The 15,626-nt window shown below is 31.5% G+C and overlaps 2 protein-coding genes and 1 long non-coding RNA gene across 4 annotated transcripts in view; 2 read left to right on the top strand and 1 right to left on the bottom strand.

Annotated features, from left to right (window-relative positions):
- The window catches only part of LOC106124264 (fatty acyl-CoA reductase 1), a 28,956-nt gene extending 17,649 nt beyond the window's left edge, over positions 1-11,307 (top strand). Inside the window, exons 3-11 of the mRNA XM_013320739.1 lie at positions 6,577-6,670; positions 7,507-7,629; positions 7,841-7,995; positions 8,141-8,257; positions 8,380-8,489; positions 8,576-8,637; positions 8,741-8,960; positions 9,133-9,313; positions 9,760-11,307. Of these exons, the coding sequence (XP_013176193.1) occupies positions 6,577-6,670; positions 7,507-7,629; positions 7,841-7,995; positions 8,141-8,257; positions 8,380-8,489; positions 8,576-8,637; positions 8,741-8,960; positions 9,133-9,313; positions 9,760-10,111 (1,414 nt within the window). The 3' untranslated portion in view covers positions 10,112-11,307. The remainder of the gene's footprint in view (positions 1-6,576; positions 6,671-7,506; positions 7,630-7,840; positions 7,996-8,140; positions 8,258-8,379; positions 8,490-8,575; positions 8,638-8,740; positions 8,961-9,132; positions 9,314-9,759) is intronic.
- A 362-nt stretch (positions 11,308-11,669) lies between these two features.
- LOC106124262 (uncharacterized) lies at positions 11,670-14,301 on the top strand. Of its 2 annotated transcripts, none has more exons than XM_013320737.1 (2): positions 11,670-11,964; positions 12,491-14,301. In XM_013320737.1, the coding sequence occupies exons 1-2, from the start codon at positions 11,691-11,693 to the stop codon at positions 14,221-14,223; spliced, it is 2,007 nt and encodes a 668-aa protein (XP_013176191.1). In that variant the 5' UTR covers positions 11,670-11,690; the 3' UTR covers positions 14,224-14,301. The 2 variants fall into 2 exon arrangements, with proteins under 2 accessions (XP_013176191.1, XP_013176192.1); XM_013320738.1 differs by lacking the exon at positions 11,670-11,964 and having other exon boundaries at positions 12,935-13,080; positions 13,260-14,301.
- An 83-nt stretch (positions 14,302-14,384) lies between these two features.
- On the bottom strand, positions 14,385-15,416 carry LOC106124272 (uncharacterized). Its single transcript, XR_001228203.1, has 5 exons — positions 15,116-15,416; positions 15,026-15,028; positions 14,939-14,944; positions 14,771-14,842; positions 14,385-14,557 (listed from the first exon to the last, which is right to left on the bottom strand). It is a non-coding gene; the product is annotated as an uncharacterized LOC106124272 (long non-coding RNA).
- Positions 15,417-15,626: the final 210 nt, after the last annotated feature.

The raw sequence follows: 15,626 nt of genomic DNA on the forward strand, positions 1-15,626 counted from the left end.
TTAATAAATAATTCTCAACCATAACTATTTTTTAAAACGATAAAGATTCTCCTTGCTTTAAAATCTTTTCTCCGTAATTTAGGAACGTTTTACTTTTTAAATATAATCAAATAGCTGTCGCCCGGGACTCTCTCATTTCGAAAGAAATACCTTCTAACAAACATCAATCCATACAAACATTTGCACTTATTAGGAAGAGGATAAGATTTGAAAAAAAATACACAATTTTATACTGAGATTTGCTTTTCGAAGTTAAGCTGCGTGATTTTAAAAATATTAATTTTATCTCGTCTTGCGCTTTACCGATCCGCGTTTTAGAAACATGCAGATTTAAAGTTAGTAATAAATTTGAAATTAAGTCAATACCGATGTTGGGTAACGGTTGATTACTGTTAGACAAAACGATTTCTCATTAATCATCTCATACGAAACCAGTTTAAACAGGGTGTGTTAAGGTTCTTCCACACTCGCGTTGCGATTTCGCTCGATTTCCCCGCATCGTGTTGCACAACTGCCGAATCAAGGTCTGTGTGGCGACGTGCAATAGAGGCCGGACGCAGGGAAATTATTAATTAAAGAAATCACCTGAGACACAACACAAATGACCCTCAAGGCTAATATACATTGTATGTCATTATAACACTACTGAATTATTTCCTACAATAAAACTGTGCTCCTAATTGATACAATATCGTTAGTATCACTCCTTTAATTACAATGTTTAATTACCGATAGAGTATGAACATTGATTTATAATATTACAAAATTGTGGCTAATTCACATTTTAACGCATCACAATACAGGCAAAAAAGGCGTAGTTGTGACTCTGTTTCTTCGCACGGAATTAATCAAAAAACTTAATTAGTGGCTTATGTGGTATTCCAGACTACATTTATGCTAAGTTTCAGCGAGATCTATGAAGCTGTACTGGATACATTCTAACAAATGTCCATCCATCTAAACATTCGCATTTAAAATTAGTAAGATAAGTTTAAGATAGTGTCTTATATGACTGTTACATCCAACATGACGAAAGGAACAAGAAAACCTAATGCGATGACAATATTTATAAACAAAATGGAACCTCTTAGGGCATTTTTTTATATTCCAGCCATATTTGTAATAAAATTTAAATAAAGAAACTACTCTTTGTTTCCTCTGTTCTATGCTCTTGACACTGCGTTCAAACGTCCCTCTTATCTGCAAATCCATTACATTGATGATGACAAATATTTCAATATTTGTGAAAATACTTATCTTGTTATACACATCTGATGTCATTCGTATATTAGTAATTATTTACTTGAAATGCTTTGAACACGAACGTGGATGAAAAAAAGACAAAGTATAAAAAATAACTATACGAAATTAATAGTGAAAAACAATATTTCATAATAATTAATAATTGCATTTTTAATACTTACATTTATATAATAATATATTCATAATTTGTAACGTCAAAGTGTTCTGGATTAAACATTTTTGCTATAAAACTCCAATTAATGTTTATATAATGTACTAGCGTAAGAGCGTCGGTGACTCAGGGTAAGTACTTGACTTTTCTGCAGGTCCTGGGTTCTGTGTTCTCCAGCTTTCAATCTTCATATGTACATTTATCCGACGTTTTTACGGTGAAGGGTTTTCCTTCCTGTGACATATCTGCAAAGAAATTTAAAGATATGTGTAAGGTCAACCAACCTGCACTGGGCCAGTGTGGATTACTATGGCCTAGTCACCCCTAATTTAGCGTAGTACGTATAGTGAGCTGATGATAATATCAGAGTACTTTCATCCGAAATGTAAAGCTGTCTTCACACGTTTAGTTTAACTGAATAGTCAAACGGTTCAGTAAAAATGTAAGCTGTGTAGCTGGCCTATCAGTCTAGCATTGTAAAGTGTTGCGCAGTGAATCATACACAAGTAAAATAGCTTAATGTATTTTGAACAGTTACAACATGACTAGTATTCTCGACTAGTCGTGTTTTGTAAATATACGTTCCAGAGAACTGCGTGACTTGTATACAAAAAAATCGCAACGTCTGTTTGTCTGGCGTACCACGATGAAACTTTTGAGTGATATTCTTTGTTGTGGTAATAAATAACGAGTTTTAATGCGTTAGTCCTTGTTAATTATAACTTCCACACAAAATAAATTGGAAAATAATATGAAATTCTTATATATAAACGGCTAAACACTCACGTATATTCGTTCTGTGAGCGACGGGCCGAATCTGCGAAATAATAGCAATCGGACTCACCCTAATGAAGGGCCCCCGATGGGCTCTAAACTAGTCGGTACCACCACCGGACAAATATACGTGAGTGTTTAGCCGTTTTTATATAAGTTAATTAGAATGTCTCAGGAAAGTTTTAATAATTTAATATGAATTTCATTTCTCTTTGTGTAGAGAAATCTAATGAATTTATCATGGACATATTAAAAGTTTTGACTCAGAAATCCACGGTAAAACAAGCAAAACCCTTCTCAATATCTATCAAAATGAAACTTATTGTGATCGTATTAAATAATCGTTTTATACTTTAAAGGATATAAGGTATTATAAATATGTAGAATAAAGATTATATTAGCTTATAACATAAGTGAATGATAAATTAAAATGCTGAATGCATCGTTGGTAAGTAGAGGGACAATACGCTCTTACGATGTCAGATAAAGGCGCACCGTGTCCTATAAATTACATAACAAATAAACATCACGCTTGTAAAGTCAGTAATCATTTGACACTATGACGTAATAGATAAACAGCTCAAGCTATAACACCCATGACTATGGGTGATTTCGTTTCATTATCGTCATCAAGTAAGAAATGACGAAGAAAGTAGAGTACTTTTTTCATATAATACGGTGGTAAACGAGCAAGGAACATTGATATCCGCAATTGCAAATACCTTTAATCAAAGGAGTACGGGACGAACATAAAGGAAATATTTCCCCTACCTATGCGTACCCCTCTCTGTCAAATCCACTTCCCCTTCCCATCCTTTCATAATAAGAAATGGGCGGGATGGGGACGAAAATTAGGCCTCCGGCACGCACACTGTTCAGACTAAGCGTAGATTTGCTTCCACCTCACTCCTGTGTTCGTGGTATTCCAGCGGTGGAACCAGCAAATTCAGATGTTATTGTTGGCATCTACCACTGATAATATGTACATCTATCTATCACTGAATCTACATCTATCACTGAATATCGTTTATCTTGAATAAAACTGTGAGTAAAAACATTTTAGCTAAGCAATGATAATTTTAATTTACTGACGTCATTCCTCATCGTTAGTTTCAATAACATTATTTTCGCCGTCTTTGTAACACTATTAAAAACTACGTAAACGTATAATTAGGTACTAAAAGAAACTTCAAATCTAACACGAACAAGCAGACTAAAGTTCAATGTCATATATAGTATTGAATTAACACATACAACTTAGCCTTTAAAATTAAATACATAGTTCATTTCAATATATGATTTTAAATTAATATAAAACATAAGTAGACTCGGCGTAAAACTTGCAAAGTAAATGAGTAAATTATACAATATTAGATGTTGTTAAATTATTCACTGTTAGCATACATTTAAAAGTTTAACTATGAATACATAATTTAAAGGAAATAAACAATTCATACTTGACAATGCATTTGAACTTTGCCTTATCAGCCTTCTTTCGTCGTATTTATTCGAATAAAAATGATTGAACGATTGTATGTATATATATTTTTTATTTTTTTTATTTTGTAGATAAATTCCTAGTCCGATACACATTAATTATATATACGAGTATACAAGAGCGTCTGTGTCTCAGGTGTTAAGCATTTAACTTATCATTTGCAGGTCCTGGTTCGTATATGTAACAATGTGTTTTTCGAATTACATATTTACGATTATCCGACGTTCTTACTGTGAACGAAAATATGCTGCATCACCCTGTACATATCTGCTAAGTCATTTCAAGTTCTGTGTGAAGTCAACCAACTTAATCTAATTGAGGATAGGCTCAATACCTTAATGGGCCTCCACATATCTGACGATGATACTTAATTTTATAATTAAGGTATCTTGTAGATTTATAAATAACATAATTTAGTTTAGTAAATCACTTAGGATCCCGTTTAAATCTTTTGTACTAAACTATAGACTTCGCCTTAAGTTAATATATTTGTGTATACATTTGAATGTATTTCAAAACAATCCTTCTCTTTGTTTTATCTTGATCTAGATCTGTCTTTTAATCGTAACAACGATTGAATGAATAGTAATTTGAATGACCGGAGCCTGCGCTTATTTTACATCGACTATTGTATGCAATTCGTTCACTAACAATGGACATCCATACAAGTGATTGCAAAAATGCTTATCAAATAAGATTTAAATACTGAGAAATGTATGTCAATAAAGTATAGGATAAATTGAATGTTTCTTTTGTTTAATAGTAAGCAACGTTTTTTTTGTCTACGAACTATAACCATAAAGTTTGTATAGATAATATTAGTGGTCGCCCAATGGTCGAAATTCGTACATAATTCTTATTCGAAACATTTTTAAACAAAAAAAAGTTTTATGCGTATCTTCTTCATTAACTGTAATTGTTTCAAATTTAACGCTTATTTATCCTCGCAATTTCCTAAAAAACGGTTAAAAATGTAGCTTCATATATTTATGTATATCCGATTATTTATATCAAAAGATATAAAAGCTTATATTTGTTTCAGATAAATAACAAGGTCCTATATACAAGGTGAAGGTTTCATTTATAATGTAAATAATAACTTATGTAATGTAAAAAATTTAAATTCTTTAGCGCAAAGTGATAATATTAAATGTTTTTGACCTTAGTATGTTGTTCACCTTTCGTAACAGATATGTACTTTGAAATAAAGTTATTTACTTAAACGTAAATAAGTACACGATCGTGGGCGATGACAATTAACAAACATAAGTAAACTGCGTACTGACACAATAAAATAATAAATTGCAATTATTGTTTAGTAAATCTTTCGGTGCATTATATATAAAATAAAATAAAAACTAATAAATAAATTAGGGAAAATAATTGATTAAGTTATATATAACCCCTTAACGGTCAGTTTCTGACACCAAAATATCTGTATAAAACATATCCTCATTAAAACATATCTTTGACAAAACAAAAATAACAGTACGTTTTAAGTGGGGATTTTGGTCATAGAAACCCACGGTAAATCATTTAAAATACAACTCTATTACAATTGGTTTCGACTGTCCAAGTATATATTGTCATCGCTTTCTTTTCTATTTGATATAACAGAGACAACTACATGTACAAGTGTCACGTCAGTGTTATTTCACGGTAACTAATAAAACTATTATATAACCCAACAAACATATATCTATATATCACTTATTGCATAATAATCGTACTTGAACTTGACCTTGTTGTATATAACATACTAATTATCGATTAATTGTTCTGACATAAGATACTTATTTGAAAAAAGTGCACTCTTACTAATATTGTAAATGCAATTTGGATGTTTGTTAGATAGTATATTCAGAACGGTGCAACGATTCTTGCTGAAAATTGGCATGGATGTAGAATATATGAGTAGGCAAGAATGAAACAGATAAGCTACTAAGGTACTTTTTTACGTCCGCGCAAACGAACACGCTTATTTGTTTCATAATCCTGCATATTTAAAACTAGCTGTCGCTCGCGATTCCGTCCGCGCGGAATTAAAAAAAAACTATTTAGTTGTGTTCCTATGTGTTCTTCCAGACTATGATCTATATGTATGCCATATTTCAGGGAGATCCTTTCAGATGTTCTGGAGATACCTTCAACCAAACATCCATCCAAACATTCGCATTTATAAAATTAGTAAGAATAAGATTAGGCACTTAGTCGTACGGTAGATAATTTGCGCAGCCGAAATACTTCAACAAAAAATTGTGTTGTCTATATTTTTTCAAGGAGAATGACGAGCTGAATGTTATATTTTGTACATTTTTGTATTTTAATATTAAACATGTATATGTTTAGTTTTCAATATTTTTTCTTGGCATCTAAAATTTTAATTGCAACCCATTCTGGGTTCAACTAGATTTCTATCAGTTGTATATTTTCCTTTTAAAGCAAATGTTAGATGATATCTTAAAACAGTTAAAACAACGGATTCGTACATGTTCAATGCTCCTCCTAAAGTCACAAAGAGTGTACAATCTGCATTCAAAGCACTCCATACCACGAAACCGATGTCAATCATTGTGTAGGCCGAGGAACTTACATTGAATATAAAGTCCTGTACGTAATACCGTCTTTACAACAAATAACAATTGTTAAGTACTCCTTTCTATCTTTAAGAAACTGTGAAGAAAATAATGTTTTTTTTTGGTATGCATACCACAACAAACACCAATAAACTTAAGCAAAATCATTGTGAATAAGAATCGAATTTAGTAAATTACTTTACCGTACTTATTAAACATTTGCGTCATTGCGACTTATTCTGGGTTTAACCAAATCCATTCCTGTTTTTCTCTATTAAAAATGTATGAATAATTAACAATATGAATTTTTGCAGATCATGCTCGGATATCAAGAGGTTATATTTGTTGGCGAGGCCGAAGAAAAACAAAGAGATCGTAAGACGACTACAGGAACAGTTCGACGATGTGGTAAGTGTGATGTAGCGTTTAAACGAATTATGCCCTTCGACTATTATCGTAAACCATGTCCTATTACAAGCATAGAGTTTAGTTGAAATGGTACGAGAAATATAAGGAAATTAACAAAAATCTGTTAATATTAACAAAAAATCTTATCGAACGTTTTCAATGTCGAATGCATTTATACTAAAAACCTATTATCATATCATAAAACAATGAAAATACAAAATATTTTGCATCAATGTTTTGGTAATGAAAACGGTATAGAAACTTGTAAATTATTACAAGCTCGGATGAAGAGAGGACAGAAGGACAGGACTCGTACGATGATTTGACAACTCTGCAATCATCGTATGAGTGTTATTACATAAATAAACAAGCTACCTCAAATACTTTGTTGATTCGAATAGCAAATATTATTAGTCGTAGTGCATAAATGATTTTGCACGTCTCCGAGAATACCTTAACAAATATACAGCTTTAAACATTATTGACGCTTTTTTACCAACCAAAAAAGTTGGTAAACGTGGAAGACGTAAAGTATAGATAATCGACTACTTCGACGTGTAAAATCTGTTTTTTATTACTTCTAATCACTAGTTTGTTATGGTTCTTTTTTGTAACATTTACGTAAGTAAATTAGTACTTTAAATGTTAGTTATAATCGAGACTAAATATGTAACTAAATTATTGTACATGCATACCCTATTTCAAATCATAATCAGCCTAAATTAGTCCACTGCTGAACATAGGCCTATTTTAAATATGTTTATCTATTACTATCTATCCTTAAGCCTATATTAAATTCGATTTTACTTACTAAAATTGCTGTAATTTGTTTACAGCTATATGACAAACTAAGGAAGGAGCAACCAAACTTCATCGAGAAAATTAGCATTATAGAAGGGGATGTCAGTCAATTGAATCTCGGTATTAGTAACGAAGATAGACAGAAATTAATCAGTGAGGTAAGGATTAAGCTATTTGATTTTATAATGTTCTATAAACCACGACAAGGAAGCAGGAAAAACAAGATTTAGAATATCGGAACTGATATTAACGAAAACTAAAACTGCATCATTGAAAAAGGATCCAACTGCTTAAAAGAACACACGTCATTCCAATCGTCGTAAGTGTTTTGAGGATATTATTATTTTTGAATTTAAAGCGCTTTTGCAGGTTGAATTCATTTTCCATGGCGCGGCGACGGTACGATTCGATGAAGCGCTGAAGACTGCTGTAGAGATCAACGTCAGAGGCACAAGGGAAATATTAACATTGGCTCGTGGCTGTTCCAAGCTAAGAGCTATGGTACATATATCCACAGCGTACAGGTACTTAAGCTTTTTCATCAGTAATCATTGCCAGTTTCAATATAAGACCCCTGTTCTATCGCCCTCATCTAGTGCTTCTCCACGACCTTAATCAAATCGTCTTTAAAATCTCTACTTTAGTCTTGATAATAACTGCTTGTTACAGTAATTGTCCATTGAAGGAAATAGAAGAAAAGTTCTATGAAAGTCCGTTAAGTGGCGAGAAATTGATCGACCTGGTTGAGAGTATGGATGAAAAGACCATCAATAATATAACGCCTGGGTAAGTGTACCTTTAGTGACAATGATTTTATTTTTGTGTTAACTTCGATTACAGAATTTATTATGCATCGGGAATAAATTTAAGAACGATTATCTTAATTGTTATATTTGTTCCATTCCTAGTTTACTCGGTGACTTCCCAAACACATACGCGTACACGAAGGCAGCCGCAGAAGATATTGTACAGACATATTCAAAAGGATTGCCAATTGCTTTATTCAGACCTGCTATCGGTAAGCTTTAATAACGAACTGTTTAATAAATGGGATTAAAAAATACATACTAAAATGCTATGTTAATTTTTTCGAAATTTTTCCAGTGGTTGGAACAGCCAAAGAGCCTATCGCAGGATGGATAGACAATGTTTATGGACCTACAGGGGTAAGAAAATAATTTTTAAATATTTTTCTGTTATGAACCACTTTGTAGATTCTCCCTTTTATCTTTTTAAACCGTCTCCTAACTCTTAATATTCTTTTCTCAGGTGGTTGTTGGTGCAGCAGTTGGACTTCTTCACGCGCTTAACTGCAATCCAAAGGCTGTAGCCGACCTCGTCCCTGGTGACATGGTAGTGAACGCGTGTATAGCAACAGCGTGGAAGACAGCACGAGACTACCCGGGTAACCATGAAGACGCGCCGCCAGTAGACCAGCCACCACCAGTCTACAACTACGTGTCTTCTGTTGAAAAACCGTTAACTTGGCGTAAGTATTAAGTTAAAAACTTTAAAAGATATTCAATTGAACTTTTCTATCAACAACGGATGGTTGTAGGAAGTGAAATAACTGTCAAATAAAGATTTAAGAAACCATAATGTCCAGAATCGGACTTGCTGCCAGATTTCTGATGTAACTAAAATAATTCTTGTTTTTATAGGAAACTTCATGAGGTACAACGAGACATACGGTCTGGAAGTGCCCACTATTCAAGCTGTGTGGTACTATGTCTTCTTTATTACTCCTTCTAAGTTCTTGTACAGCTTTATCTGCTTCTTCCTGCACTGGATACCTGCATATATCATTGACGCGATCGCTGTGGTTATTGGCAAAAAACCTATGTAAGTGTACAAGTATACTACGATTATGTTCAACATAAATCTGCTTTTATAATATGTATTTAATTATTGTAAAGATAACGTTTTAGAAAATTCATGATTAGCAGCCAGTAAGAAATATTGGAGGAGTTTAAATTCCCAGACTGCATATTTATAATGACCATCATACTAATATTATAAATGGGAATGATTCGATGGATGGATGTATGGATGTTTGTTTGAAGGTATCTTCGGAACGGCTCAACAGATATTGACGAACTTTGGCACAGATATAGGACATAGTCTAGAAGAACACATAGGCTAGTTAGTTAGTCAGTTAGCTTTTTTAATTCCGCGTTGATGGAGTCACGGGCGCCAGCTGGAAAAAATATTAAGTTTCCTTTTAGGATCCATCATTTTTTTTAATTTCGAATACATGAGTAAGATTTAAAGCCATTCTTTCATTTCAGGTTAAGAAAAGCTTACAAGAAAATTGACAAATTCTCCGCCGTCATTGGATATTTCGCATTAAGAGAATGGAAATTCCATAATGATAACATTCAATCACTTTTCAAAGACTTATGCGAAGCTGATAAACAAATATTCAACTTTAATTTAAAGGATTTAAACTGGAAAGAATACTTCTGTAGTTATATCAAGGGTATTCGTGTGTATTTATTAAAGGACCCAATGGATACAATTCCAGCAGGACTAAGAAAACATTATAAACTCAAAATTATGCATTATCTGTTCACATCAATTTTATTTGCTGGACTTTTGAGGTTACTTTGGGGAGGGCTACGGTATAGTGTAGGCGTATAACATAAGCTTTATATTGTGTAGATAGATATTTAATTTTTTAATACGAAATATATAAACATTTTCAATTCGTAAATCGGCGTGACGGCTAAAACTGTTTGTGATTTAGGTTATAATCAAATATAAATGTGAATGGGATTTCCATTGTATAAATACTTGTATAAAACATGTAACCATAAATAGATTACTTTTAGAAAAAATCAGAGCAGACAATCAATTAAAACTTTGTACACGTTTTTAGGCGCGACTAAAACTAAAGTACTGTGAATAAAAAAATCTTTATTTATGAGTTATGTTCGAATTTCGAAGAATGGGCGACTAGTATATTTTAATACAAGTGCTACGACAGTGCAAACTAACGGTTAGAAGATTTAATATCGTTAAACACTAAGTAATATGCCTAAAAGTGATAAAAGTAACAAAAATATTTTTATATCAATTACTTTGAACTAAACAGTTGATGGGAATCATTTGAAAACTTTAATTTTTATTGAAAATTGTTTCTTTCTTTAATATCATTTGGCTTAATTTCTTATTGTTAAACAAGCTTGTCTGCATTGTGTGTTTATGGGAGAACGGTAGAGTAGTTTATAAACATATAACAAATTAATCTATAAAAGTACAAATATAAAGTTTTATCTTAAGCATACCTCTTCGAAACAAGCTTTTTGGTGATGTTTTCTGTCACACTGGATTAAATTTAAAGAGAATAAAATAGATGTTCAGTTTTTAACATAATTATTTCGGCAGTAGATTTCCACTGCCATATCTATGAACTACATCGGCAGAATATTTAGTTTTTTTTTATTAAATTTAACCATTAAATTTGTACAATTGGCTGTACAATATACATTTTTCTGAAGCTTTGATGTATACATTTTTATGCAGCTGACTGTACTTGTGTATTATTGTTATAGTACATAAATGGTTTATCATAATTTTATTATACATTCATATTTTATTCAATATGGGTATTGAAATTGTACGTTTATAGAAATATATTTTAATTCGTACTAGTAAGTATACTACATAGCAATTCAGTTGGCACGTCATGCAGAAGAGTACTCTTATTCCCGACGTGCCAATCAATTGCCGGGTTTTATACGCAATTTGCTCAGTTATTATTTAAGAATGAATTATGATTATGGAATATTTAAATAAGATGTTGAATAATTTGCCATCGAAAAATAAAGTTTTTTATAATATTTTGCGAGACTTTTATTTGTAATTTTACTAGTATAGTCAGCGGAAACACATTTGTGACTTTTTGCTTTCGTCTCAAATTAATGTTTTTTTTGTTGAGTGGTAATTGTTCATTTATAATTTATTTTGATAAATTTCGGATTTAATGGAATTTAATGTCTTAACTATTAAATGTATTATTATATTAAGTTTAGTTAATTAATTATTTAAAAATTAATACTAAATAACACATATGGAGTTTGAGATAATTTAAAAAAGCAACAAAAATCTTACAGAGCAAAAAGTTTACGTTAAAGAGTATTTAATGTTACTCATATTAAAATATCTGTGGATAGTTATCGTCCACTGACATTTCAATATGGTTTTGAAATGACAACAGATGAATTTTTACAAATGTATTTTATTTATAATTTATATTTATTTATCTAAATTCATTATCGCTTTAGAGAGTGGTCTTAAATTGTTGGGTACAGGTCTTGAGTCAGTGTCTCCTTGCGCTATTGGATTGCAGTTTTATATCGTGGTCAACAACACATCGGAACAAGATTACGAAGTACAGTTGTCACCTGAACAGTGCTGTTTGAAGTCTGATTATAATTTGGATTGTGACACAATTAATATTGTAGGCAACTGTCTAGAGAATATTCCAAAAGGTAAGTTAAAAGTAACATACAAAGAGTTTTGCTCAAAGATATTCAAATCGCTCGTTCGTTTAGTTCTCCAAAATAAGACGACGAAGACGAATTATGAAATAATTTGGCAATATGATAACTGTCTGTATATATCATTATCACGACACAGGCTTACCCTAGTGTGAGGGTTATAAGAAATAGCAATTAACATTTAACCGTTTGTCCTTTTTTATGTATCGCTAATTGTTCGTACTATGTTTTGTTCGCTGCAGGAGAAAATGCTTTGTTGTTTAAATATATTTTTTCAATTGTAATTATCGGGAATTCCAACAATCTTGTATGGAACATCTCCCCCTATTGCGATTCCATTAAATGAGTTGTGTAAAAAAAGTTACAACAACATCTGAAGTACCGTTGCTTTTATTGTGGAATGTTTCTTAAAATAAAAATTTTGATCATCCAGATGCTAGATGTTAAATTATTTCTGCTCTCTCTGAGGTCCACAATAACCTTTAGTGTTTTATTAATTAATCAAAATTTATTTCAGGTACAAAAAAAATATTAAAGCTCGTCGCTCCAATCTTAGGACCTTATCAACGACGTGGATTTTGCATTATAAATTTTGATACAAAATTAACGAACGAACAGAAGCGTTTAGAAAGGCAAATAATTAAAATTGATTTTGATACTTATGTAGAGAATAAGAAGCAGTCAATGGATCTACCTTATAATATTAAGAAATGTAACAATATCGATGAAGATCCTCTAAACAATTGTAATCCGGTGGAATGCGATAATTATTATAATGGAAGGAAACCGTATTATTCTAAAAGAACAAAACAATGTATACAAAGTCCTATATGTGTTTCCAATTTCATATCGGAGTTACCAGAAGTAGTATTAGATCCAATATCAAACACATGTGTTCGAGGTCGATCTATTTTAGATGAAGATATTGAATTTATAAAAAGTTTAGAAAAACCGACTAATTGCTCCACAGGAACGGGTGCGTTGACAATATCGGGTAATGATAAGAATAATTTAACAGAACAGAATCTTAAAGTAACTGGAAACGCGTCCAATGATACTAGTTATACGACAAAATTCAGCATCTGTGAAAAAATTCATAGCTACATGGTAAATAATAAATTAACAATCATAGTTTTAATTACTGTCGTATTTATGCAATGTTGTTTAATATGCGTTCTTATATTTTACGTAACAAGTAAATGCGAATGTTTTTCAAGGAGAAAACTTGTTAGTAAATTGTATAATTTTACGACAGATGTATCTATGACTACTCCTTTAATTTTTAGTAATACCGATACTGAAACTACAGGATATAAATATGTAAGCGATTCATCTAATAATATTGACAAGAAAATAAAGAGTTACAAATCCTGTCAGAAGGATCGAAACGGATTAAAAGTAAGTATGTCCGACGACATACTATCGAAATGTTTGACTAGAAGAGACTGGATAGATAACAAGTATACTAAATCCGAAGCAATACCAGAAATGCCTTTAAGATTAAACGCAGAGACTTACAACGAAATTGAACAAACTACAGAATATGAAGCTAAGAAAGAGGAAAGAAATGAAAACGATGAAATGGTACCTCGTCCTTCAAGAAAAATTAGCGAAGCTAAAGTTGTCTTTGAAGATGAACGTTCTGACAAAAATCAGAATAATATGAAAAGCGATAGAATTATTAAGAGCATTGTTCAAAAAGTTGATTATCAATGCGATAAGTCAAGCAAAAAAATTGACAAAAAAGGTAGCGATTCTTCAGAAAAAGAAATCAAATGCCATAGTTACGATTGCTTAAATACAAGTGACCCTAAAATTTCTAAAAGGCATGATTTACATTCTGCAGGAAATAAAAGAAAGGGAGCAATATCGTTATCAACGGATAAAGGAGCACAAGCTTGCTTTTCAAACGATTCTATAGATGATTTTCTTTCAGAAAGAGGTATGATGTTTCTTGGTGGTGACGATATTTCAAAGTATACATTTTCTTATACTTCCAATCAACCTAAGCCTACATCATCATCAGAGGTATCGAGCAAGACATCGAAAAATAATCTAGTTAAGAATATGTTGACAATGTTGCATAGACGTTCTAAACACGGTATATCATCAGATCCAGGAATATCGATGACTGATAACATAGATGTTGAATTATTACATATGTCACATGCTTCTGTATTCACTTCCAGTAACGAATCTGAATGTATCAAAGAATTGGCGAAACAGCACGACTCAAGAACTTCATTGTAATTTAAGTTTTAGGATATATTTAGAGATTTAGACTACCTTTTTATTGTTATAGGTGAAATAAAGCATTTTTAGAATCAACTTTTTTTTTAATTAAACGATTTGAACATCATAGTACAATGGGTAATTATTTTATTTTAGCTTTGTATTAAAATAAATGAATATCGCTATTATAAAATACTTAAGTAAATTATTGAATCTTAATAAATTAACTTGTATTTCAGTAAGTTGGGTATCCCCCGATATCGGAACTCTTGATACAAGAAGGGCAAACACAGGGCGGGCACACTGTAGACATTGGTTCAGTTGGCAGGGACACGTAGGTACCGGGTGTTACCTGTAAAGTTATGAATGACACTTTTCTACGAACTTTTCTTTAAATTTCCGATTTACAAGGTTAAGTGTTTTGTTGAAGGCTAAGTGTGTCTAAGGGTAACATAAAAGTCTGAACGGATTTTTGTCAGTGAGATGTGTTTCGATTCGTATTCTTCCGTATAATGTCCTAATAATACCTTTGCAACAAAGGAGACAACTGTGTTAGTATACTTACCTTTATTTTGGGAAAGTGAATATTTCCAATTAACTTGAATCTCGGCAATGGTCCTCTTGTGACGCACATACACTGAAATAATAAGGCAAAATAGTCACAATCACATAGTTTAATGACATAGTCTAAGAGTTACTTTTTTTTTAAATTTAAAGTGTCATTAATACTTACGCCAACCTACAATAATTCCGTAAATTAGTTTTTTTTTGGATTATTCCAAAAGAGAAAATTAACTTTACTATTTAAGACACTACTTACTTTCTGTAAAATAAATAAAGCCAATTTTAACTATTGATGTATTAATTATTAAATAATACAGCAAATAAATGCTATTAGTATTGGACTTACTGTTGCAGGCTGTAAAACATATGTAAATTATTATTTGTTATTCAAATTCATGTATAGCAAAAGAACATGTTGTCAGCGTCTGTGTTTCAAGTGTAAAGTCAATAGGCATTTTTTGGCTCTACTCTTAGACTAGCGCGTACCAAATTTCAACCATATCATCGGTCAACATCAGATGAGTTTGTGATCACGCATTGGTTTATTGAAAAATAATCCCGGGGATAGTTCTTCCTTTCATTGGTTCTACTGGGTAACTTTAGACACCAAATAAATGATAGAAATCAATTAGTTTATTTTACATAAAAATAAACTCGATAAAAACCAAAAATACTTACTCGAGTCTGAAAAAAATTTAAAATGTATTTAAACGATTCTTATCTTGCTTTTAATTTTCAATCATTTAACAATATTATAATAATTAATATAAAATTATTGCGGCATTATTAATACTTACAAAATACTGAAAATTAGAATTATCAATTTAGTTAAGTGAAATTCTTACAATACGAGTACA

This window comes from Papilio xuthus, unplaced genomic scaffold (genome assembly GCF_000836235.2).
Source record: "Papilio xuthus unplaced genomic scaffold, Pxut_1.1 DF825946.1, whole genome shotgun sequence".
NCBI lineage: Eukaryota > Metazoa > Arthropoda > Insecta > Lepidoptera > Papilionidae > Papilio > Papilio xuthus.